We start from the raw sequence: 25,978 nt of genomic DNA on the forward strand, positions 1-25,978 counted from the left end.
GGAGTGTAGCCACACTATGACAATACATATTCCTCATGTACAGTCCAGTGATCCCCCCCCAACACAAACCTCCTCTTGTGAGTGAGTCACAGCCCCCCACCCCAGAGAACACAAAAGGAGGTTAGGCAAGTTAATAAGAATGGAGGGTGGGAGAGAGTCAGTAAGAGAGGGAGAAATAAGGGGAGAAAGGGAGAGAATATAAAGAGGTGGGAAGGGGTAAGGCAAACCACCTAGAACAGGTTCTCCTGAAGATAACGTTCTATTCAGATGCTGCAGTTTGACCGATGTGGACCGTCTAAGCCACAGTGCAACATGGTGCGACATGAAGGAAGTTGGGCAAAGTACGTTTATCAGAATGGACTCAACCGAAATTACCACACAATCACCAAGCGTCCAGAAATGAGGTCAGATTAAATAGAATGTCTCTGTCTCGCCACCATTCTCTCAATTTCTTTCACTCCAGTTCTCAAGTTAGGAACTTTCCCAGTGCACAGTAAACCTTTCCCAGTGCATTTGTGTCAACAGACACACGTTGGAGTGGTCGTCAGTCTGACTTGTAGGAGACCGGAGTCGAATGGACCTCCCTATGCATTAAAGCTGCAGCACCATGAAATTTGTGGAGTAAATATATTCAACGCCTGACCTTTTCAATTTACTGCAACCACCTCAAACTGTGAAACACGGACCTGGATTCAGACTGACACACAAATTACTCAAAGGTCATGTTATGCCTCTTTTCAAGACAGTCCACCCTCCGTCCGATAATATCTGCCATTCCTCACAGAGACCGACAGGAAAGGGGGACAATGGCAATATCCTCTGCCACCGAACCTGTTCCTCACACTACACTGGATCTATCTTTTTCATTACATCCGTGTCTCACCACAGTTTTATCATATTCTCTCCTGTCGGGCCACTCTCTATGCTTTGTCTTGTATGCATATGCAGTCAATCAACACAGTTTAGGTAGGGTGATGGTTTAGGATACAAAGCTTCGGGATTACATTTAATTGTGGATGCGCACGTCTCTGTGGCAACAGATTGCTAGCTTGTTGTCTGTGTGTTTTGGAGCCCGTTCTTCAATGTTGGATCAGTATGTGCGAGAAACAGTGTCGTCTGAGATAGAGAGAAGCGCGAGTGTGTGTGTGTGTGTGCGTCCAAGAGATGATGCGCTGTAGGGGTTAGGCAGTGTGGGCAATGAATAGGTCGCCAATCCCATTTCATTTAATCACTCAGCTGTCCATGATTGTCAGAAAACAGAGGTGACGTAGAAAGAAGTCGCAAAAGAGAGAGAGGTGAAGAGGGAGAGAATGAAAAATATATAATAGAGAAGTTATAGTGGAGATAGGTGAAGGGAAGCAGCGTGGGGAGTGCGACTAGAGGGGAGAAAAATGGGGAACGAGGAAGATGAGAATTAATAACAAACTGATTTTTTGTCCACACCAAACAAAACGACAAAGTGGGCTAAAGCAGCAACCAGCGAGCTTCCAGGTCAAACAACAGATACAAAAGAAATGGAAAGAGGCCAGGACCTTTCTGGCTATTCTGCACAACACCATGGATACCTTAAATAAGCCAAACACAATTAGAGGTGTTGATGAGTTTGGCCAAAGCTTTTGTCAGCAGCAGTCATGTTCACCAAAAGTATCTAGTATATTATAAGACAGAGAAATATAATGGATGAAACATTTAACTTAAAATAGTACAATATGAAGCAAAATGTCATAATATTGAAAGGTCAGTGATATTTGCCTTGATGCTTGATATTTGCAAGACCTTCCCCGTATAACTGCAATAGACTTTGCCAAGAATAAAACCCACTTAATACCACAGATGTAATCTACTGTATGTTACATACATTTTTAAATACATTCAGACAAATGTATAGATATCAATTGCATGTCTTAACACAAGGCCTTGTGGTAGTGGTGGTGGAGGAGGACGTCTTAAATAGACATGAAGAAACAAACTAAATCTCTCAGAAAGGAGACAAATGTGAATGTCTGCTTTAGCTCACCTTGTCATATGCATGCCAGACTAAGCAAAGGTGGCAGCGAACATGGTATAATTAGAAGCTGGAATTACTGTCTGTCTGGAAATCTTGTCAGTAAATAGGCTGGGTACCCTGGTGTACCACTTGTGGCTGCACACACACACACACACACACACAGAGACACACATGCACATTTTGTACACATTTGTATTGCTATTCTTGTAAGGACTCACAATTCAAAATCCTGTTTCCCAAACCCTAACCCTAACTTTAACACTTACCTTAACCCTAACCTTAATGTTAATCTGAACCCTAAACCTTAAACTATCCCTAACTCCTAACCCCAACCCTTGATGTAATTCTTACCCTAACACTTATTCTAATCCCTCTAAAACAAAAAGTACTTGGACTTGTGAGGACCAAGTCAATGTCACCACAAGTTAGTCCTTGTTTTACTATTCTTAAGAGGACTTACAAGAATAAACAAGCCCACACACACACACAAATGCACGCATGCGTGCACGCACACACACACACACGCGCACAAAGGCACAAACAAATTCAAACACACACAGGCAACCCCATCTCAGCATGGCATTTTCCAAGAAGGGCAAGAAGGGTGAAAAGGACACAATAAACATGTTGTTTTTCTCCAGCTCCACACATCGACAAACAGCATGAAGGGCAGGGGGGTGGATGAGTGAGAGAGAGAGAGAGAGAGAGAGAGAGAGAGAGAGAGAGAGAGAGAGAGAGAGAGAGAGAGAGAGAGAGAGAAACAGGGACAGAAAGGGTGAGAAGAGAGAGATAGAGAGAGAGAGAGAGAGCAAGAGAGATAAACAGGGACAGAAATGAGTGAGAAGAGAAAGAGAGAGAAATATGGAGAAAGAGAGAGGGGCAGAGAGAGGGAGAGGAGACAGCACAGATAAGACCTTTACCTCCAGCACTGCCAATCGGTGTCCACTCTGTCAGTAGACTACAGTGTATCTCTACATCAGACCGCATAGAGGAAATATTAAGCCTCCTATGTGGCTGTGTGTGCTTCAACATTGAGACATAATGTACAGTGATTACATGGGATTAGATTTTTTAAGTAGAACAAACTACAGATTTAAGATTACACACAAAAAGAGTCACGCCTTAATTCAGTGCCTTCAGAAAGCACTGTTGGTGATGCTCTGGTAGGCTGGGATCATTGTCCTTCACTGCAAACATCATCCAAATACATTTACAATACATTTAGCATACGGTCTTATCCAGAGCGACTTACAGTAAGTACAGGGAAATTCTCCCCGAGGCAAGTAGGGTGAAGTGCCTTGCCCAAGGACACAACGTCATTTTGCACGGCCGGGAATCGAACCAACAACCTTCTGATTAATATCCCGACTCCCTATTCGCTCAGCCATCTGACCCCCTCCCCAACATCATCCAGATACAGCAGCTTTCATTTATCATTTGAAAGCTGGGGCTCTGTCAGCTAAAATCAACCACACGGTTTTATGAATGAATGAACAAAGCAGTCCGTGGCAATCTAAGAATGACAGGCACATTCCATTCTGATAAAACCTCTTTTGGTCCACTGACATTCTCTTATTAGATCTCAAATATACAGCCTTTTATCTTGACCAGCAGCTCCTGCTGTCACTCCGGTCATATCTCAAACTAGTTCCCACAAGCCCTCTGAATTCACCATCAACATGACAAGGAAAAACTAGGGGAATTGAATAATGAAAAGTACAAACACAGGTGATGCATGTTAATATAGAAGCTATCCCACAGAACACTGTGACATATTAAACTCCTATATGAGCCTGTGGATTACATTGCATTGCCTACTGTACATAAAGCAGATACACACAAGGCAAGTTTTACTGTGCCATGGCAGTCCAATGATTAGCCTAAGTATAGGGCTTCAAAATCAATACATGCCTGCTCTCGTGGTACAGTGTTAATCACAATATTTATGATACATGTAATAATATTTTTATATATACAAATGTATACGATTAAAAACAGTTTCCCAAACACAACAAAGTTATAAAAATGCATCCCCTGAATTAATGAAAGATGGCATTGTCATAGTACATGTTAGCACATGCTATTGACGAAGGAGAACAGTATATTTAGGACAAGCTATACAGGTTATGTACTGTATAAATACTTGGAATTAGAATACATTCCTTGCACAAAATACAAAAAAAAATCAGTTATGAAAGGAAAGTTCACTATGTTGTTCTGCTCTGTTTTCCCTCTTTAAGAGCAACCCGCAGGACAGCTGCCTATAGAGCAATTAAAGCACTTAGTCCAGCTGCCCCTGAAGCATCTACCACTGCCCGCAAATAACTGAATAGCAGCAGGCTATCTTCAGTAACATCCAATGCCACTTACCCCCAGTTTTTTACTCCGTATTCTCACGTATCCCTGTTTCACTATATCATTGAAGTTAGAGGCCATGGTCAACGCCCACCGTTACTGCCCGGAAAAGTAACCTCCTTTTCGGCAAAGAAGTGTCCTCAGAGTCAGTCCGACATTCAACACGATACACCGTTGGCAACCTGCTCCGCTGTCAGCGCTCGGGCACCCGGCTCCAGCGGCGCGTTCCATCCGGGAGTAGGGAGATACCATTCGTCAGCTGGTTTAGTTCAGCTGAGAGAAGCGCTTCCTGGATCACACCATCCCTAATCGGCAGGGGGCAACACGAGTCTGATATGGGTTGAAATGGCTATCACTGCACTTAGCCCAAGGTGTAAGTATAAAATATAACAGTTAAGGACAATAATGAGGGATTTGTTTCCATTCATTATATTTTTGCTCACAGTAAACAGTTGAGGGATGACCTGGTTAAAGAGACCTGGTTCATTTCAGGGCAGACAGATGAAGAACAGATTGTAATGTTTAACCCCGTCTTTAGATTTAGTTGCTGGTGTGTGTGGCACAGCAGTCCTCATTAGCATGCAGCTACAGTAATTGTTGGTTCTATTTACTTTGATATAAGTCGGATCATACAAATTCATGAACACCCTGATCTTTCTCTTCAGGGTTAAAAATAATGCGATATGCTAATGACCAGCATTGTTTGGCATTCATACTAATTTGCATAAAACTTTGTTCTTTGTATTTTGGTTATTACCTGACTGAGAATGAATATCATTTCCATACATTTCATGAGGCAGCCCAATATTAAGAAAATCCATTTTCAGATCGCCTGTGTGTTAGCAATCGGTTTGGTCATTATTAGACATCTTCGTATTTGTTCTGTAATACATCAGTATCCGCCGGATTAGACATATTTCAATTTGAATTTGAATAAAAAAAAAAGAATAAATGCAAACCAACCAGCAACCCCAACTTACACAAACAACACACGGTAGCACAGATACAACGCTGTTGAAACAAATTACAAAACAAACAGAAGCACTTTTTCTTATCCATGCCAAACCTAAATTACTGTAAATCCTGTAATCCTTATAGGGGAAAGGAGGGGGGGGGGGGATTGTGTTGGTTGTGTGATTATAAAGAGTGTATTCTAGGATATTAAACTGACAGATTGCTCAGGTACTGCACATTGATATGCGAATACTGATGTTGAATTGCTAAAGCTGAATCAAAATATAGAACCAAACCAGAGGCTTGCTCATGTCTTGTAAACAATTTAATTCAAGGAAGATCAAGTTTGGACAACAAATACCTTTTCCCTGTTTCCTATTATGTTTTCAATCTTGCATCCAAGATCAAAAATGGGTGAAGGAGGATGTTTGAAAGAACATCATGAAAACTGCCCCTGTTTCACAAAATAGACTTTTTGCTCTACATGGACAACATGGACTGCAACATTTCAAACAATCCCATTTTGCACCACACAATGCTCCCCCAGCTTGCATTTTTCTTTTAAGCCATTGTACAAAAAAAGCTGTTTTCCACTCAAAAAGAAGAGTCTTTATTCACTGTGGCATATAGATGATTGATACTTTGAACACTGTGTTTTGTCAGTGTCAGCTGTTCAGTGTGAAGGTAAAGCACAACGTGTTCTCTGTTGTATTTGTCATGCTTGTAGGGTTGAGACAGAGCTCCCCACCAACAAGCAACTTGACTTTGATACATATCTTTCCAGAGGTGTCCTAAAATTTCAGACTTGTCAAAGTTGTTTTGTCGTCATAATCATGTTTTAGCAGCGTGCCCATAGCCAGTTCCCAAAGCGAGTCGTGTTATACAAAAACAATGACAACAGCAGTGTTGCATTTTTATTTTCCAAAACATACTTCTTGCCATTAACAAGAACTGCTCTCCTTTTCAGGGGGTTGAAGAGCAATGAATGTCATCATACAGGACTACTACAGGGGCTCTGTTTATTTCAGGTACGGTAAGTAGGTCCCCTCAAAGACTCAGCGTATGGCCATGTCATACATGGGTGCTTGCCAATGGGGTCGGGAGGAGATGGGAGGGAGGGAGGTTCAAGAGCAGAGGAAGACATTCACCAAGGTCACCGCTGGAAACATATTTTTTCTGCTGACGTGAGTGGAAACACTCAGACAATCTAGAAATGAATCAGCTGTGGACCATGACCATTTTTCATAGGTATTTCACAACAGGAATGAGTCTATCCACATCCATGATGATTAATACTGGTAAGTCAAAGTTGCTATCTTTGAAACCTGACAATTTATTACATCATCCAGGGGTGCTGTGACAGCTACATAATATGCTTTCTTCAGTACCTACAGTGCTCATATTACTACGTTGCACGGATAATATTTCTAACCAAAATGGGTCACTGTATTGGTGAAATATTGCAAATGTCCTAATAAGAAAGGGGTGAGGTATACTTTCATTGGGTTCCTTGGCTAATGTTCAAGAGAATAACTGAATAATTAACACATTTAAAAACGTGAAAGAGAAAAAAGGAGAGAGAGAGATGAGATGAGAGAAATGGGGAAGGAGTGATATACTTAACGCTTAGCTGTTTGCCTTGTAAGCATTTGCAAGTGTTGGAAAGAGAGGGGGAGAGAGAGAGAGTATCAGGCAGAGTTATGTTAATGTCTTTCTATGGGTTTCTCTGTGCAAGCTTTTACAGCATCCCACATCAGTCTGATATGTTAATAGGCACAGTGGGATTTGGGCTTGATTAAATGTCAATGCCTTTAGGAGAAACAGAGGACGAACAAAAAAGGAAAATTGTTCATAACTCCTGCTCTATACTCCACTTCTCCTGCTCTGAGTCTAAGTGATGAGGGCCAACGCTGGCTCTCTGGGTCTCGCCCCTGGGAGGACATTACACAGTAGATAGATTTTCTGTAACATGCCTGTGTGCTTCAGTGTCCCAGGGGAGCTCACAGTGTCATGTTTGTGATTTACTCTGCACCCGTTCAAACCGAACATGGTTGGAGGCTCTCTTTGTCCTTGATTGGAAGGTTAGCTGGCGAAAGCTGGGCTCTGAGAGGGTCCTTTACCAGAGCTACTAAATGTTCAGAGACAAGTACAGAGAGAAGTATGTCTAGAGCTTTAAGGAGGGTTGAGGCACTTTGTAACAGCCCAAGTCAGAGAGATTTCTGAGAGCTTGGTTTGAGTTGAAGCACATTGTTTTTGCCAAAATGTTATTCACAAGTGCGTGGGAGTGATGAAATGAAAATTAAGTTTTTTCTTACGCTTCAGACAACTGTCGGGTGGAGCGCTGTGGGATATTTATATTGATGACCTGCAGAGGGCGACGTTGCCCTCTATACCTCAGTCAGGCGCTGAGATCAGACAACCAGAAAGTGTTTTGTCTAAGCTTGTACTGTTGTTGATACAAATGTGATGCGCCTTCCCATAGGCTTTCAATGTTGAAAACAATTCTGATTCACTTGGCCACATGAATAGTTCTCAATTGGAAATGCTTCTGCCTTTTATATCTTTATGAATCCAAACAACCGAAAATGTGATGGTGATACATGAATTAGTCAGGGACTGTACATTCACTTTCACACATGATTCATATTTTAATAACAAGGGCAGTCTGGCAGGTTCTTTCAAGTGCAGCAACAACTCAGCAGCCACATCAGGATCAATAGTGCTGCCTGGTTTGACAGTGTGATCAGATCTCCTGTATGGATGTGCAGTCTCTTTAGCCAGAGATCTATACAGTATCGAATCCGTGGGGCAAAGGATCACGAGAGCTTTGCATTCTGGCCGACAGCTCCACACCTTCAGAAAGGCAGGTTATTGGTTTTTCTTATTTAATCTGACGGGCTTAATATAAAACAGGTGAGGGCTGTGCTTTTCTCAATGGCAGTGGCTTGTGGGCCTTTCTCCACGAGGTTTGGCACTGGTGCATGGCTCCAGGGCTCACCATCCCGGTGTGGACAAAGCCACTCTTTTACCCCGGCGCTGCTCTCCACAACGGCTCATGTGTGAACATGGAAAAAAGGGGCGAAATCAAACCTGTTCTGTAAACACAGAAAGGTCAGCGATGACGTCAGAGCCCGGGGACGGCCCCCGTCGTGATTATGCGACCCATCTGTGCCTCCTGATTGGCTGCGGGTCTTCACATCTGAAACCCTGTGCACCTTGACCATGATCCCAGTATAAATAGAGTTATGCATGGATTGGACATGGTTTTGTCAGAGAGGTGTGTTCAGGATCCGCCCTCGGAAGGCTTCGCTGCTGACTTCAGCGAAATGTTGTTGGTTATTTTCATGTTGTTTTACTGTGATCTCTAGTCGTATTTCTGCACAATGTGTCTTGTTGTAACAACTACTGAGTCCTTCCGAGCCCTTCCAAACTTCCTCTCTTAACATGGAGACAATAATATCTATGTTTATTATCGAAAGGGGTATGCTTTATCTATCATGCAGGAACTTATAGTTTCTGCATGATTCCAACCATGGGCTTGCTATTTTGTTCGGCCTTTCATGCCCGGTATCCAGTCTCAGCGCTTATTAATGTTCCTCTCTGTTGCAAACATGTTTGTTCTGGCTTCCTTACTGATTGTGCCTCGAATAGAACAAAAGTTTTGAATGTGGGAGCCATTTCCTCTGTGATGTGGAACTCTGTCTGTGAAGGCAGACACCAAGCTTCCAGAGGTGTATTATCACAGTCTCCACTGACCCACATCCCGGTCTGGGAAGAACTCACTTCTCTGTTCTCAGTCCAAATCAGCTTGAGCTTTGAAGGTGTACCTCCCCTTTAGCGATGTCGTTACACTGAACAGTGCGATTCATAAGACACTCTCTCGATATTCAGGATATTAACTGTAATTCTGCTAATTAGAATACATCTAATCCAGAGTGCCTCCATTGGTTTCTGGAGATCAATGAATGATTGATTATCTCTAGATGTAGTGGAAAGCAAGTGGTGGACTTTCTACAACCCCAGTGTACTGTATATCTGTAGGCTCACCTTTACTCCTGCCGGGATACTCCTAGTTGGATTCTCGCTATTCCAGTTTGCTTGTTTTAAGAAGATTTTACACGTGCTGCACATCTGCATCCAGTGCATTTAATGGCTCCACTGACGTCCATTTAGCGAATGCTACATTAGCTTCAATACAATTCCTGCGAATGAAATATGTGAGGGTGACTGGAGCCCCTCAGTCTCTTACGTGACCACATGGTGGACAATAAATTTTTGACGTAAGTCCTTGGTTACTACGGAAACATGAATAAAGCGGTGTGTGTCATCTATGTCTTGGCGTCAGCATTGGTGTGTGGGTTGTATGTACTGTATAGTGCTACCATAACTAGTTAGTGCTGCATAGGTATTAGATTTGTATTTCTTCAGTAGTAACTTGCCAGTTGTGCCTAATCCCTAACTACACTCACCTGATTATGTAGCTACAAAGGAAATAATCTTTCAGCAAGACTTTCAAGGAAAAAAAAAATGTGTCTGCTGAACAAAGAAACCTTTTCTCTTAGTCACACAGCAGAAAAGACTCATTTATTTGTCTTGGAATGGAACGCCGAGAAGGCATTTGATTGGTTAAAGCCAACTGCAGTTAACCACAGGGACCATAGAGGGCCAGGCTGAGCGTTTGACAACTTGCATAGCCCACTCACACCATACATGAGGCTCAGACCATATTGTTTGGCTCCATGACCTGTGCTTACAGCACTTTGGCTCACATTACACACAAAAGCGAGGATCATACACATTCCTGGGCAGTGCTCTGCCAGTGCTAGGGCACCCTTTGCTGCTAACACTTTGGAATAACGACCCTGCATAAGAACTCCTCGGAACCCCAGCACGTGTTCTCATTTTGAACAGTTTACAATATAATTTGAATGCAGCATTGTTGTGGTTAATGGACAAGCTGTAGTTTACGACCCACTGTGGTATAAGGTCACAAACAGCCTTTTGTGTCAGTGGTGGTGAAAGTATTTCAAGGTGGAAAAGTTAGGTTTTCTTGAAGCCTCAACACTAAGGTTTTAGCCAAAAAATACAAACACAGTACATGTGCATGCAGCACACTCACACAAACTGTACACACACACACACACACTCATATACACACACACACACACACACACACACACACTCATATACACACATACACACACTCAAAGAAAGTGGTAGAGAGTGACAGACACAGAAACACACACACACATCTGAGACTTTATCATAAATTCCACCTGAAGTGTGAAAATCAATCATCCATCTCTATATGTTTTATATAAAGTGATTAATCCACGCAAATCTAATATCTGTTCTGCTTTTGATCTCATTAGACCCTACCTGCACGGCCCAGTTTTCAGAAACTCAATGAACCTAACAAAGTTTCATATCCCCCAGAAAAACAGGTGCTAGTGTTTCAGTAGTCAAAAGTAGAGTCGGTGGGTAATGAACAGCAATTCAAAATCAAACGTCTTTCAATTTGTCAAAGGGTTGTTTCAAGAACATAAAGAGAACCCAAAATAACTGAAAGGTTTATAAGTCAACTTGCCAAAGTTGCTTCTTAAGCGAGAAACCGTTCAGTGTGTATGTAATATTTTTGGATCATGGGAGAAAAAACTCACCCCGTCCAATTTTTTATGTTTAGTTCATCGGCCAAAGTAAAGCTATGACAAGAAGAAACACAGACGTTACAACAGGTAGCCATAACTCACCTCTGTGTTGACAAGCTCTGAGACTGCATCCCCACTGTCTGAATGTGGTTGAAGCTGGTGGTGCAGGAGGCGACATATAACATCAACAAACATAAGAGTCAATGAAAGCGGGAACACATCCAGTGTGCGGGGCCGCAAAGGCAGAAAATACACACGTGTAGTCACACACTCACAAACACTGCCACTCACCCACACATGCATGGCACACACACGCACAACACCCAATCTCTCTCTCTCTCTCTCTCTCTCTCTCTCTCTCTCTCTCTCTCTCTCTCTCTCTCTCTCTCTCTCTCTCTCTCTCTCTCTCTCTCTCCTCTCTCGTCTCTCTGTCTCTCTCTCTCCCTCCCTACCTCTCTCTCTCACTCCCTCTGTTTTTCTCTCTCTATTTCTCTCTGTCTCTGTCTCTCCTCAGATATATCAGATCTGCTGCACACAGACTCCCAGGCTGCTACCAGCCTGCTACCATGCAGCGTTACACTTAGAGCAGGTCATTGCAGCTGAGGAAAGTAGCAGATCATCTTATAAACAATAACAACATCAAAACAACTCTGTGGCATTTGAGCTTTTGTCTTTCATCCGTCTTTCAACACCCTGTCTCCCACTGTGTCTCTCCTCCGTGTCGGTCTGCCTGTGCAGCCATGCGTCCGTCTATCTTTCTCTCCATCATGTCATGTGTGTATCTATGTCTGCTCATCCATTGGGTCCTCAGTGTGTGTGCAGTGTGTGTGTGTGCAGTGTGTGTGTGTCACACCTCCAGCTAAACAAGTGTATCCTCTGGAATAATTCATAAATCAGGCTTTAGCCAGGCGTTGTCATTCACCTTTATGACACGCTACCAGATCCATTATGGACAGTCCTGCCAGTGACTTCCAGGATTGTTTTTAGTTTTATGCTCATATTCTGCGCAGTTTTTTCCACATATTCGCTCTACTAAAACAGGATAAAGAGCTTTTATTCCTTGGAGGGAGGCTCTCTCTATGTTAGCATTATCTTCTACCCCCTTCTTCATTTTTTTCTTCCTCTTCATTCTTCCTGGATAGCTGATCCGCTTCTTGTGAGAAGATTCAATACAAACATTCAGTTCATAGATAATCTCTCCAAGGCCTTTCTCTCACTCACACACATGTACGCACCCACACACAATTCAAGTCTTTGTCTGCACCTTCTGGTTCAAAGCCAGCGTGCCTGCTAAGTGGTCTAACATACAGTGTAAGGATCAAAATGTCTCCATGCTTTGTCCTGTATGGAGCGAGAACTATTCTCTCCCATGTACAAAAACATCCCTCACATTAGTCTTATTGAACCCGTTTTCCACCTTGTGGCAAAGAAAATATTTTTGAAATCATCTTTTTATTTTTTTCATCCCATCACCCTGGTTTTGCAGGGCCAGTAGCGGCATGTGCATCACATCATAAACCAACACTGTAGTACAGCTTTGGTTACACTTCCCCATTCTGTAAGTTCGGCCAGCAGCCTGAATCCTAACCCACTGGCCCCTCCAATCAGCGGGTGCTGTATTGCAACCAGACATCAACGCGCTGCGGCCAGGCTGCCACACCTCCAGCCTTGAGTGAGATGAGGGGTGACAACTCATCTCCCCAGTGACTGGCTCGCCACGGGGGGGGGGGAAACAGAGGGATGAAGGGAGACACTTCCCTTCTGTGTGAAGGAGCAGTGGACTAGACCTGGACCTCTGGAGGTGTTTTTCCAATCACCGAAGAGTCATGTTTGTCTAACCTCCTGGACCCGGTAAGGGCCATGGGCCTTGTTCAAGTTGAGAAAAGGAGCTCAAGTTCCAGTTAGTACTACTACATTACTTACTAAACAAGAAACATTTCTGTGAGACACCAGGGAAATATCTAACGGATCCCGGCCAAAGAACCACAAAACATCAGTATGTTGGCTGTTCAGGGATAACATGTACTGTATTACAGTCAAAATCACGAGGAAACTATGTTGTGTTGTATTTAATAATTTGCTAAATTCCCTGGAAAAAAGGAGGAAGGATTCCTTAAATATGACACAAAAGACAAATAGTTGAAATGTTTTATTGCAAAATGAACTGATTTTCTCTAACAAATTGAGGTAGGGAAAATGCATGTACAAAGACAACATAGCAAATTGTGTGTTTTCATTATGCATGATGTTGTTGAAAAGAGCTGTTTCATAAATAAAGTTTTATCGTCTACCACACAAATATCAAGGTCACCAGAAACAATATATTCTGATTTAACATGTGGGTAGTAGGCATGATTACATTATAAGTAGCATCTTTGAATGTTGTGTGTTTTATTTTTCTGTCACAAACCATTTAGTGTGCGTACAGTACAGTACAGCTAAAGGTCAGATGAAGGCTTTATATACCCATGTACTGTCACTAAGTTGTACTTGTTGTTCTATAAGATGGTCTTTATTTCACAGTCCAATCAGACAAAATACTTACTAACTACAATGCTAAATTTTATTTTTCTTTACAAGCACCATAATCGAAGTCACGTTATGTGACACTGACAACCGGAACAATTACGATGTTGGGATTACTGTGTGAGAAACAGGTGAACACAAAGCAAGAACTCAAGCATGATGGGAGAATAAAGTAGGATTGTATGTCCTGGATGTTTATGTACTTCCCGACCAGCAGGGAGCTCAACCTCTGATAAACATTATCTTACACAGTCATAACATCTCTATAGGAATAATGACACAGCAAAATTATAGCAGCATTCCTTGACTCAACTACCCATAATGCAATATAAAAACTCAATACAAAAATAAATGCATCATAATTTGCACCACCTATATTCTTTAAAAGGACAACCACAAAATCAGAATACTCCAGAGCACCAGTAACATGTGCCTAACTTGAACAAGTTTAACGCAACATGCTCTAAAAACAACAAAGAGATGAAAAAGAACAGCAAATAATATGGTTTATTATCTTTAAGTGCCGACTACTGTATCTTTTTTACATTTTCTGTCAATTTGTCAAAGAGACAAAGGCAAACCATTACAAAATACAAGGAACAAGATCCACTTACAGTATGTGCAACATAACATATGATGAACGTATAAAATATATTTACAGTTTATACCATTTCCCTAATGAGACAGCATCTAAGTAGGAGCATAGGAACACCTACCCATAGCTCATCCCTAGCGCTGCGTTTGAGTGTGTACAGTTTCCTTTCTCGGTTTACGTTGCCGTGGAGACGATCTGCAGGCAAAGGCAAGGTCGGCGAAGCCTAGCGCAACCCCAGGAAACAGACGGCGGGCCGGCGGACTGCCTGATAAACATCCACATGCTCGGTAGTTCGGCCAGTCTGCCCTGTAGGGTGCTCAGATCACCGCGAAGACCTGGAAAGCCTTTCCTCCTGGGGGGTTCTGGAGGCTGGAGGACGAGAAAACACATCCAGAGGTCAGGCAGGGTGTGGCACGCGTCCAGAACAGAACCCGTTCTGCCACTGTTCAGACGCCAGGATGAAAGACACAGTCAGGTGAGATCAGACTTCAGTGGTTCATAGAAAGACATCCACGTCAAGTTAGAACAAACACAGATGACAGATACAACTCAGACAGTTGGGTTCTGGCGCTCTTCAAAACAAGCACAGAAATAGCTGGCGTTCATACGCCAACAATAAAATACATGAAAAAAGTGACATGTATGAAGGGATTATTGAAAAACAAATAGATGATAGACAGACACAAACACAAAGACTCCTGCCATGAATCCAAACCAGCACATAGAGAAACAGAGACAGATAATTTTGACTTTTTGAGTATTTGATACTGACTACCCACTATGATGAAGAATACTTTCCATTCTTCCTCTCAGCATTTCCCTCTCTCAGACTCCCTGACTCTCTCTCCTCCCCGACTGGTTTAACGTGCTGACGAGTGCTAGCCACCATGGCCAGATTAGCCAGCAGACTGACGGATTAGCCATCCAGCTGTACCTCTCGGAGAAAATGCCGTTTTGGTACGAGGCGATGTACTGTTTCCGCTTGTCCACCGGCATCACGTCGATGTAGCCCCCCACATCGTTCCTGAGGACCCCAGCGTGCACTGCTGAACGGCATATGCTGGACTTCTGGAGACCCCGACGCCACAGACAACAAAGTAGACAATGTTGAGTTTCTACGTTTCAGAATCTCACATCGTTCCAATTTTGTTTCCATTACAAAGGTTGCATAATTTCACGTTGAATTACAATCTATTTAAATATTTTGTATATATTTCTAAGACCTGATGACTTACGTCTGAGTATGTTCTGGTGCCGATGACCCGTGATATGTGAGGGTTCTCTTCCATACAGTTACTGGGGCAGTACAGTCTGAAAAGAGTCAGGCTAAGTCAGTATCAGGCAAACTCTGTATCAAAGAGAGAAAGTAGAAAGGGAGAGAGACTCGAGGTTGAACAGTACCTTGGACAATGCTTCACAGGCTTCTGATAGGAACACAACTGTGCTGCGGATGTCTCACAGTTAATGGCTTTAACTAGAGAGGGGATGACAGACAACACAAGATTCACAGAAGATTCAAGTGAGACACCAACACGATGACTTCTGTAGTGTAACTGATGAAGAAGATGACACGGTGAAACTGACCTGTTACTCTGTCAACAATAAAGGCATTGGCACTCTGGTACTTCCTGTGAAAGAGCACACAAGGTGAGTCAAGAACGGATAGGATATCAAATTGCATCTCACCTCACATCTATAGATCATCAACATGACCTTACCCAAGGGACTGGACACCATTTTTGTTGGATTTGATGAAGAACTCCTTTCTACCTTGTCTTGTCACATCCAACCACCCTCCGTCGTTGTCTATGACACCGGCATGGAGGCCAGCTCTGCAGATACTCGATTGCTTTGAATCAAATCCAATTCAAACAAAATTGTATTCATGTTTCCATTTGAATTGAGTGGACACAGATGAATACTATCTGTCTCTATAGCACTCACCATCTCATAGTGCACTGTCCCCACTACTTTCCCTCTGCTATCAATACAGCCAGCTGGACACTCATACCTGTAGACAAATAGCAAGGTGTTGGTGTCGCATTCATTCAAAAAATTATGGAAAACAATGGATTTTGGCTGTATTGATCGTTTGTTCAAAGGTCGAGTGTGAGCAAATGATTCCATTACCTGTTACAGGTTGTTCCTTTGCATTGATCTCGTAGTTTAGTATCACAGGTCACAAGTTGAGCTGAATTGCACAGAGACACAAACCCACACACACACATAAACACACACACACACACACACACACAGAGCTGTTAGCCTAGCATGAGCCAGCATGCCTTGCATGTCCCCAGCATGTGGAGTAGCACCTCTCTGAGGCATGGGCTCCACTATAGAGAGCCTTGAGGTGGATTATCGGGCTGTTCTTTTGATGCTTCCAGAACGAAGCATTCCTGACGCAGGGCTGAGCAGGGTGGTCAGTCGAGAGAAGCAGGCCTCAGCCTGGCCCCCTGCTCAGGAGAGAGGAAGCCATTTAAAAACCACAAGCCCCTGCCCACCCGTGCCCCCCGCTCTTTACTGTGCAGGCCAAAAGCAAACACACACACGCAGGAGATCTATGCTGAAACAGAACAATAAGACATTCCTCCCTGCTCTAAAGAGTGACTTGCAATATTAAGTCTGCTGAAGAAAAAAAACTGTCAGGGTGAATTAAGGACGTGACAGATAAAACCTGCAGAACTTCAAGGCAATTTTGAATAAATTGCACCAAAACATTTCCGTAGAGTTTTCGCTACCCGTTTTGCTTAATCAACAATAACCGGTATGAGATGGAGGGTTCTTAGAATTCCATGGTTTTGACCTGCTTTTGGAGAAAGCACTTTTTTGCTCCTTCGACTCTAAAGCCCAACCATCCCACCCTCAAAAACCAGAACCCGTATCCCCCCCCATGCTGAGAAGAAACCGGACCCAGAATAAACACTTAAATGGCCGCTTACACATCTGCTGTGTGCTGACCACCTCGTTCCTTTCCAGACTCTCAGAACGGGGGTTGGTGGTAGTGGCTGGGGGGAGGTTGGGTTTGGGGGCCCGGGATCGAGGTTTCGGGGGGTTTCGGGGTGCCTCTTGTTCAATGAAGTTGTTTTCCTCTGTTTCCTCTTGTGGAGTAAGGGATTCAGAGCCGTCGTCTGCAGGAAAGGGAAGGAAACAGTTTGGGTTCAGAGCGAAGGGCTGCTGTTTTGCTACAGGGCCGGACATAAAAGAGCAGGCTATTGGGCTCTCCCTTACACAAACCCACACGCACCTTTGTAGCAGAGGTTGTCCTTGCATCCCCCTCCATAGCTGGGGGGACAGGCGGAGCATGGGGTGCCATGTTTGTAGGGGGCATGGCCCCACCAGTTACCTCTACAGGTACAGGTCAGATATTACAGGTTAGTGGAACACATTATCTCTGACAATATGCAAAAATTCCCTTTATTTTGATTTATTTTAAAGTCTTAATGCTGGTTTACTATGTACTCTCTGAAAATGTGGAAACTGTATACAATAACTTTAGTGAAGAAAAAAAAACTTTTCCTAACAGACGTACTTTGCCTGATAGTTGCAAACCAGGTAGACAGCTTTGGCCCAGATCTGACCCCAAACGTTCATGTTGTAGCACATGTTGATGGCACAGCCGATACGATTGCTGGTGGCCCACACCAGCTGTGGAAACAGGAAAGCGAGTTAACAACATAGGAAAACACAGTCAACCAGGCCCACACTGGATACCCCCATGTTCGGAAGAAGTGGTACAGTCTACACGTTACCTGTGTATAGTGTGTGCAGACTGGACCGGAGCATCTGTAGGGGCAGTAGGGGTCACACTCCTGTGGGTAGGGGAAGGAGAAGTCTTTCACCTCGTCATACCACGCCTGGACGTGAAACGTGGGGGGACGAAATCTAGGATGAAACATAGTTAAAAATAAATAAAAAAAGAGTCAGAGCCAATCTTAAATGTGTTGTTTATGTTCTGTGAGGCTCAACGTGAAGTCAACTCCTAACTGTACACAACGTGTCAAGTGAGAACAGAGTGGTTTTAGTTTCAGTGGGCTGGATGTTGTGTGGTGTCTGGCACACCTTCCCCAGTGAGCCCCCAGGTTCTGTCCTATCTGAGGCAGGAGGCTGGCAGGCCCGTGCTCCCATAAACACGTCTCCGCCCACTCCTCCGCCGTCCTCTCCAGCTCGGTGTCCCACGACTGCAGACAGAGAAAGAGAGAGAGAGAGAGAGAGAGAGAGAGAGAGAGAGAGAGAGAGAGAGAGAGAGAGAGAGAGAGAAGAAAAGAAAGAGAGAAAAAGAGAGAGACGCGTGAGGGGACAGAGACCCGGAGACAAGGCTCTCGACACAGAGCACCACACGTGGACGCTGTACGTCAATACTGTTCTGCTGAGGCCGACCGGGAGAGACGACGTAGACCCCACGAGCGAACGCTACGCTGCGGATCTGCTGTTGCTGTAAAGTGAACGGCTGGAGAGGGATTTCCCGTTGGTTGTGCTGGACCAGGCACAGGCTTATTTTCCCTAAAGATTGAGGTTATTCAAAAAATGAGAAGGAAAAAAAAGAAGAGAGACAAGGCAGGCTGATTTTCCTTAAGTAATACATCCCATATGTCTGCAAAGGGGTTCAGTCTGGCTGCCCCTTCTACGATGCCCTCTCGCCAAGTTTGGTTATGGTCGGAAGCAGAACACACCAGCCGTTCTGGAGGTTTTGCGGCGCATTGCAAAGACTGACGTTTTTCACATAGTAAAATAACAGTAATCGTTTTGTTGAAGGTAACTCTATTTTAAATGCACACCTTAACTTTCACCTTGGGCTGAGACACCCAATACTTGGCGATTGTGTAAGTGTGTGTATATAAATGTGTGTATGTAAGTGTGTGTATATAAGACTGCGGGTGTCAGAGCTTAGATATTTCACACGTTGGGCCCTGGAAATCCAAAAGTGTGGCCCCCCAGTAAATCTCAACCAATCACAGGGTCTAAAATAGAGCCCCCCCTTCCACTCTCCCCTCATTTTGTGCCCCTAAAAACAACTGCTGGTCTCCACATTTAGTCCTGCTGTGACACAAGCCTGCCCAGCAACAGGATGCCTGGTAGTGCTTCACATTAACTCTCTAAACAAGTTCCACAGTTCATTCTGGGAATTTAAAGCAGCTGAGTGGAGCTGTTTGGTTAAAGCTGGGATGTTGAGGCAATGTTGATAGACTGACACTGCCATGGCAACACAAGGAGGTATATCAGATACCTGAGAAGGTCTGTTTTAAAAAACGTTGAAGGAACGTTGAAGGAACGTTGTATAAATAAACCAAGGGGGCCTTCCTTGGTAATGTGGGGGGAGGGGGGGGAGAGTTTGTTCATTCAGCACCTGTGCCTGTATGTGTTTGTGTGAAGTACATACTTTCTGCAGTCCCTTTTTCTATCTGTAGGGTGGACTGTACAGTAGTGTGTAACACTTGCTGTTTAGCACAGCAAGGGAAAGGATTAAAGTATCTGTAGTACTATAACTCAGATAATGGTTCGTAGACCATGGCTTTTCTTTATTACACCCTTGTTCCCTAGCTATGTCATACTCTTCATCGATTTTCCTGACAAGTAACCCTATTTTCCCTTGCCAAAAGACTAATCAATGTGTTTACGCTGGGAACTCAACCGCAAAACATTACCGATGAAATGTGAAGATTGGCAAAATAGTTTCTGAATCCCTCAACTTTAGAAATGTGAGCACAATGTAATCCTGTGAATGGCTACTTTGTAAGGGTGACAGGAGTGTTTTAGACCACAAGTGATCAATCCAACGGGGGGTCACTGAGTCCATTCGAGTGAGCCACACCAACTTTGACCAAATCTTTAAAAAAAAAGAAAATAACTTACTGTGGTTTTGAATGATTACAGATATATGTTTTCAAACATTAAAGTAACATAATTCAGTGAGCACATAAAAAAGTGGCAATTTTCCACACGGTATACAACCACTTTCCCGCAAAAGAGAAGACGGACAAAAAAAATAAAACATAACCATGCGAGTTATAAAAAAAGCTTTTTACCAAGACACATTTTTGGGATCTCTTGTGTTTAGTGCTTTGTGCTGCCTGAATGTCAAAGTGCTGCTGTTTGCACAGTCAAACCAGTGAGGGGGGGGCTCCAAGCCCCAGCCTCTGACCGCACTTCTGCTGGGGCTTGTAAAGAAAAACATGTCCCCTGCTAAATGCTTTCAGCACCGTGCACACTGCATTGTTTATTTCACTTAACACCTCATTTACGTCCAGTTCTTTTATTTTTTATTTTTTTTACTCTTGGTCATCTGGTCTTGCATTCCTACGGGTGCAGAATGGCGAACTTCCCTTTGTGAGTTTGAGAGAGAGAGAGAGAGAGAGAGAGAGAGAGAGAGAGAGCGGCAGAAAATACAGTGCACATGAGAGTGCGAGAGAGATGGCGCACTGAAGAAAAAAAGACAAGATAGAGAGAGAAAATAAAGGTGTTGGTATAAAAACATGGTTGGCCGGGTCGTGAGGAAGCATGCGAAACAAGTGTGAGAAATAGAGGGAGAAAGAGAGATAGACCAAGAGGCAGACAGGAAGAATAAGAGACTGTTTATCTGAATGTGTGCATGCGTGTACAGTATGTGTGTGTTGACAGTTCAATGTCCAGACCACCAGTTGCATTCCCACAACCACAGAGCAAGTCCTGCCATTGTCACCCCAGTACGTTGTCATACTGTGAAAGCTTGACTCCAGCTTGACTCTCTCTAGGCAGCCTTTGACGTCTGGTCAAAGGCTGCCTAGAGCAGTACATCAGTACATCATTCCTCATCCGCTCCCCATAATGCTGCCTTCTGATTGTGGTTTGGAAGACGAAATCAACAGGGGTAATGCCAAGTTGGTCTGAAAAATACTCTGAAATGTCAACCGAGAAATACTTGACTCAACTCTGTAAATCACTTGATCACCAGCAGACTGCCCGGGATACAGTGCAGATATGTTTAACAAACGTTCACACTTCCCAGATAGAGAAGAAAAGTCAACACAGCTTCCTCCCAAAATGTAAATACCAGCACCTCAGCTCTAACTGGAAACTAGCCTCACTCGCACAAATATCAAAGCTAGGATGGCCCTCTTTCACAAGATGTCATCTGTTTGTCATACAGTGCTTCAAACCCTTACACCCTACTGTTTATATCAGTAGGTCAACCTGGGAGTGAGGAGAACGCCTTAGTCACTCCTGGCTCTGGGAGGACGGAGGGCCGAGAGGATGGCTGTGGAGTGAGTGCTTATCCAGGAAAATCGTCTCAGCCGCTGTGTGGGATCATGCCAGAGTGGGAACTGAGCCACGCGGATCAGGGAAAGAGAGAGAGAGAGAGAGAGAGAGGGAGAGATAGAGAGTGAGAGAGAGAGAGAGAGGCAGAGAGAGAGAAAGAGAGAGAGAGAGAGAGAGAGAGAGGGAGAGATAGAGAGTGAGAGAGAGAGGCAGAGAGAGAGAGAGAGAGAGAGAGAGAGAGAGAGAGAGAGAGAGAGAGAGAGAGAGGAGGGGAGTTTTGGCTTGATGTTATCTACTAGAGCTGCTATTATGATTACTACCGAGGTCAATAGGGTTGTTCTGTAATACTAAGATAAACTACAAACCCAACTGACCCACAGTGTGTGTGTGTGTGTGTGTGTAGGTGGGGATAAAAAAGGGATAGACACTGTAGTGAGGCATGGTACCAGAGAGTACAACAGCTATAAAGCCGATTCTGAAAGTTGCATTTATTCATTTAGGAAGCCGGTGTGGGAAAAATAGAGAAAAAGAGAGAAAGAGACAGAAAGAAATAGAGAGAGATTGAAAAACAGAGCCCTTTGAAAATCTGGGCCGAGGCCCACTCTGCCCCTGCACAAAAGTAAGGCAGTTAGAGCAATAATACACTTGATACTGCATGCCATCCTCCACAATAACAGGATTACACAAGATTCTCCAATCATTCTTCGCTCCTTCATTTGTCCCTGCCTTCTCTCTGTCCATTTTGTGAGCTCTCCATCATCATTCTTTTCGAAGGTTTCTCATACTTGTATTTCCCATAACTCCCTCTCCAAATTCCTCAAACTTTTTTGTCTCATTCTGATCCTAGCTCTTCTGATGTCTCACTCTCCTGACCACATCGTCAACAGCCCCTCCTATTTCTCCCTTCTCCCAACTCTCCACTGTCTTATACAGCCTCTCCTCTCCCTTCTTCATTCCACACTATCCCCAATGTCCCTCTCTCTCTCACGCACACACATCAAACACGCATTAATTCAGTCCCGTCTTCCTCTGTCACACACGCACACACTCTCAAGATCTACCTCTCTCTCTTCCTCTCTCTTTTGCAGTCTTATTGTTGCACGTCTCTCAATATTTCACCCCTGGGTGCCCCTGCAGCTAAAAAAGTCAGCCAACTGTAACAGGAGCCAGTAGGCTGCGCTCTGCTGCCTCAGCACCTCCTTACTGGAGCATGTCCCAAACAGGGGGCTGCCACGAAGGGAGACAAACCTTCTGTCTCTGTCTCTCTCTGTCTCTTTCTCTCTCTCTGTCTGTCTCTGTCTCTCTGTCTCTCTGTCTCTCTGTCTCTCTGTCTCTCTGTCTCTCTGTCTGTCTCTCTGTCTCTCTCTCTCTCTCTCTCTGTCTCTCTGTCTCTGTCTGTCTCTGTCTGTCTCTGTCTGTCTCTGTCTCTCTGTCTCTCTCTCTCTCATACACAAAAACACACAGAGAAGAGGTCGCAAATACAGCTTCTCAGTGACCCAATCAGCCGGTCCAGAGATTAACTGGAGTGAATTTCTTATTTGCGTTGCCGTCATCACGTATCATCCCTTCTTCTAGGGCTTTCTCAGCTGAGATGAAGGGAGACAGACGTCAATGCACCCTGCAAACTTCATCTGAGACAAGCAACCTTAGTGGCACTGCATTGCACAACATCACTGACAGGATCATCGTGGACACAATCAATAATGTGCATCTGTTTCCGCTCCATAGAGTGCTTATGTAGAGCTGGCACTACCAGAAGGGTAATGGTTTTTGTGAGTACAGCACAGGACCAGGCTGGGTGGGGAGGGCTTCAGGGGCGCAGGGTGGGGGTAAGGGGGGGGGTATATGGAGCGGGAGGGAAGCTGATAAAACGAGAGGTGGTCTCAAACAGCTGCTGGGAGTGTGCTGCACATGCTCCGTGAAAGGTGATCCAGCTCCAAACAAACACACACACACACACACACACACACACCCTCACACACAACCAGAGACCCGATGAAGACAGTCTAACCACGCTCATTTGTATATGTCAAACAACAAACAATGAAAGGAAAGTCCCGACCACAGCACCTGATGCTACAGCAGGGAGTGTTTGAGTTAGTAGCAAGGGGTATAACGCGGTGTGTTTGTGGTTCAGCCCAATGGGCACCGTGCCAGCAGGTCTGGTGACGCGGGCGGAGGAGACCGTGGCGTGCCCTGCTCATTAGGCATTAGTATAGGTCGCGAGGAGGCCACTATTTGGAGAAAAAAACAACATCTCACAGGACTTCAGGAGCCCCTGCCTATCCCTCTGACCTGAATAGTAGTCTTTTACTGTATTATTGAAAAGACAGCCAAACTCCACAGCCATACTTCTGTTACTCCAGCTGCTCTGTCTGTGCTGATACACTGACAACGTCAAGATGCATTTGTCAAAAGAAGCTGTTTTTAGGACAATGAAACCGACTCGTGTTCGGTAGACCAGCTACAGTGTATGGGTGAATTGATGTGTTGTGGAATCTTACCATGTACTCCATGTTAGAGGCCTGGGGGTAGACCTGTCCTCTCAGCTTGTTGTGCAGATCCAGGATCATTTGCATGTCGCTGTCTGTGATGGCCCTCCGGCCTCTCTGCTTGGCCTGCCACCACTCCCCATCCTCCTCCAGGTACTTGTCCAGCAGGGCCTCCCAGCCTGTGGAGTTGGGCTGCATCACCATGGAGACGGCCGTCCGGAACACCAGGAGCAGGGACAGACCCCTGAACCATCCCTGGGATGCAAACCTCATGATCGGGGGAAGACGATGAGCTTTTTAACGTCTCCTCTGCTGGAACGGGACAGAGAGGGGAGGTGCAGAGATCTTCCCTTTTCCTTCTCTTTTTTCTCTTTCTCTCTCTTGGTTTATTTTCCCCCTCTTCCTCCACTAAATGAGCTGGCAAAGAAAGACATTTAAGAGAGCAAAACAGTATTATTGGTCTGGGTTCGCAACCTGTATCCAATTCGCTAAATAATTTGAGTCAATATTGAACTTGGGAGGTTGAGTTCATTAGACCGCAGAGGCTTGCTGGTGTACAGTAGAGTCCTGGCTTGGTGGATTGCCATTAGAAATCTCTGGGGGTTCACTGGTAGTAAATTGGCACGCTATTGATAGCTATTTGCCCTACTAGTGTTTTTGACTTCCTTGACATTTCATGCAATGCTGACAGATTTCCTTTTAGTTAAAACTGAACCTCAGATTGCAGCTAAATGGCCATGCACTGTGTCTGGAAGTGTTGAGAAACATCTAAAACCTCCAGGGAACACAACAGCAGCTCTTAAATATCCTGCCATATTTATGTTCCCATGATTGTTTTGGAAACTACGATGATACGCTATGATGGCGTTTCTGAACTGTAACTAAGTGTGTAAAAAAAAAATACGAGTCTCCAAAACCACTAAATATAAACTTCAGTAATTAATCAAGAGAGCGAATAGCCAAGTAATTACCTTAATTCCGTATAAATATTTCCAGTCCTGCGAAGATGTGACGAATTCAAAACGTACTGCAATATGCAGAATCGACCGTATGAGGCAGCGATGAATACCACAAATTCATGTGGGCTAGTTTGAATAGCACAGGTGACTGGAATGTTGCCACTCAAAGCGCCCTGCATGTGAATATTTTTAAAAGTATGTGTACACTTCTCGAGACGACTTTTTGCAGCTGAGAAGTCTTTCTTCTTGCAAAAATCTTGCACTAAAGCCGCAAAAGCATCACTTCACATTTATCCTCAAGTTGGCTGCACAGTAATGTGACGTTTCTGACCACGCCTTTCCCAAAGTTCTAAAACAACCTACTTGTTCATGCCCACACCGTGTCTATGTGCGTGTCTTTATGTGTGTGTGTGCGTGGTGTGTTTGTGTGTGTGTGTGTGTGTGTGTGTGTGTGTGTGTGTGTGTGTGTGTGTGTGTGTGTGTGTGTGTGTGTGTGTAAATACATAAAGCAAAGCATAGAACATAAAATAATTCTTTTTTTGACTTTATTGTAATACCACAGCTATAATGGCATGTGAACAGCTAAACGATGCCTGTAAGCCTTCCTCGTGTCTTCATTAGAAGATATTAGGGCGCAAATTGTCTTTATTGTCTTAGGTCTGCCTGGTTACTGGTAGCTCTGTGGGAGTCCACTTCTGACAAGGTATCCACTTCAGCCTGTGCTGCTGGTCATAATTTCCTTGCTATTTATACATTACAGTACCGTTTAACCTGGATTCTGGGAACAGGGAGCTGTGTATGGAATAGATGGTCTGTCCTTTTTCAATGACAAGACTGAAAACAGTAGCCAATTATCAAACCTCCATGAGAGGTGTGTTCTCTCTCCCCTAGAATTACACAAAGTTTCCATGCTTGGGACATAATCCCCTTGTATTCTACCTGACAAACACTATTACACCAACCACTAGCCAAAGCAACCCAACCCTCATTGAGCTAAGTGTTCAGCTACTGGACTCCATATGTGGCCATCAACATCTAGGGTTTTCCACTGAGTCCCACTGGTGGGTCATGGTCGTTTCCTCCTTGTTGCCAAGCTACCTTCTCTGGAATTGTAGATACTGCCTTGTTGTTTGTGTGTCAGAAAAATCGAAGGGTTTGGAAACAGAAGCAAAGAAACCTAGCAACATAAGTCAATGGAGATACTG

At 44.1% G+C, this 25,978-nt stretch overlaps 2 protein-coding genes across 2 annotated transcripts in view; both read right to left on the reverse strand.

The window, feature by feature from the left end:
- dok6 (docking protein 6) overlaps window positions 1–4,444 on the reverse strand; it is a 32,733-nt gene extending 28,289 nt beyond the window's left edge. Inside the window, exon 1 of the mRNA XM_067252085.1 lies at window positions 4,379–4,444. Coding sequence (XP_067108186.1) covers window positions 4,379–4,444 — 66 coding nt within the window. The remainder of the gene's footprint in view (window positions 1–4,378) is intronic.
- An 8,752-nt stretch (window positions 4,445–13,196) lies between these two features.
- On the reverse strand, window positions 13,197–25,008 carry crispld1a (cysteine-rich secretory protein LCCL domain containing 1a). Its single transcript, XM_067251401.1, has 15 exons — window positions 24,786–25,008; window positions 23,827–24,231; window positions 18,149–18,267; window positions 17,839–17,971; window positions 17,619–17,734; window positions 17,334–17,434; window positions 17,029–17,217; window positions 16,217–16,277; window positions 16,031–16,097; window positions 15,805–15,935; window positions 15,671–15,714; window positions 15,488–15,560; window positions 15,322–15,397; window positions 15,021–15,154; window positions 13,197–14,455 (listed from the first exon to the last, which is right to left on the reverse strand). The coding sequence occupies exons 2-15, from the start codon at window positions 24,085–24,087 to the stop codon at window positions 14,404–14,406; spliced, it is 1,557 nt and encodes a 518-aa protein (XP_067107502.1). The 5' UTR covers window positions 24,088–24,231; window positions 24,786–25,008; the 3' UTR covers window positions 13,197–14,403.
- Between the last annotated feature and the right edge of the window lie 970 nt (window positions 25,009–25,978).

This window comes from Osmerus mordax, chromosome 15, assembly GCF_038355195.1.
Source record: "Osmerus mordax isolate fOsmMor3 chromosome 15, fOsmMor3.pri, whole genome shotgun sequence".
Classification (NCBI taxonomy): domain Eukaryota; kingdom Metazoa; phylum Chordata; class Actinopteri; order Osmeriformes; family Osmeridae; genus Osmerus; species Osmerus mordax.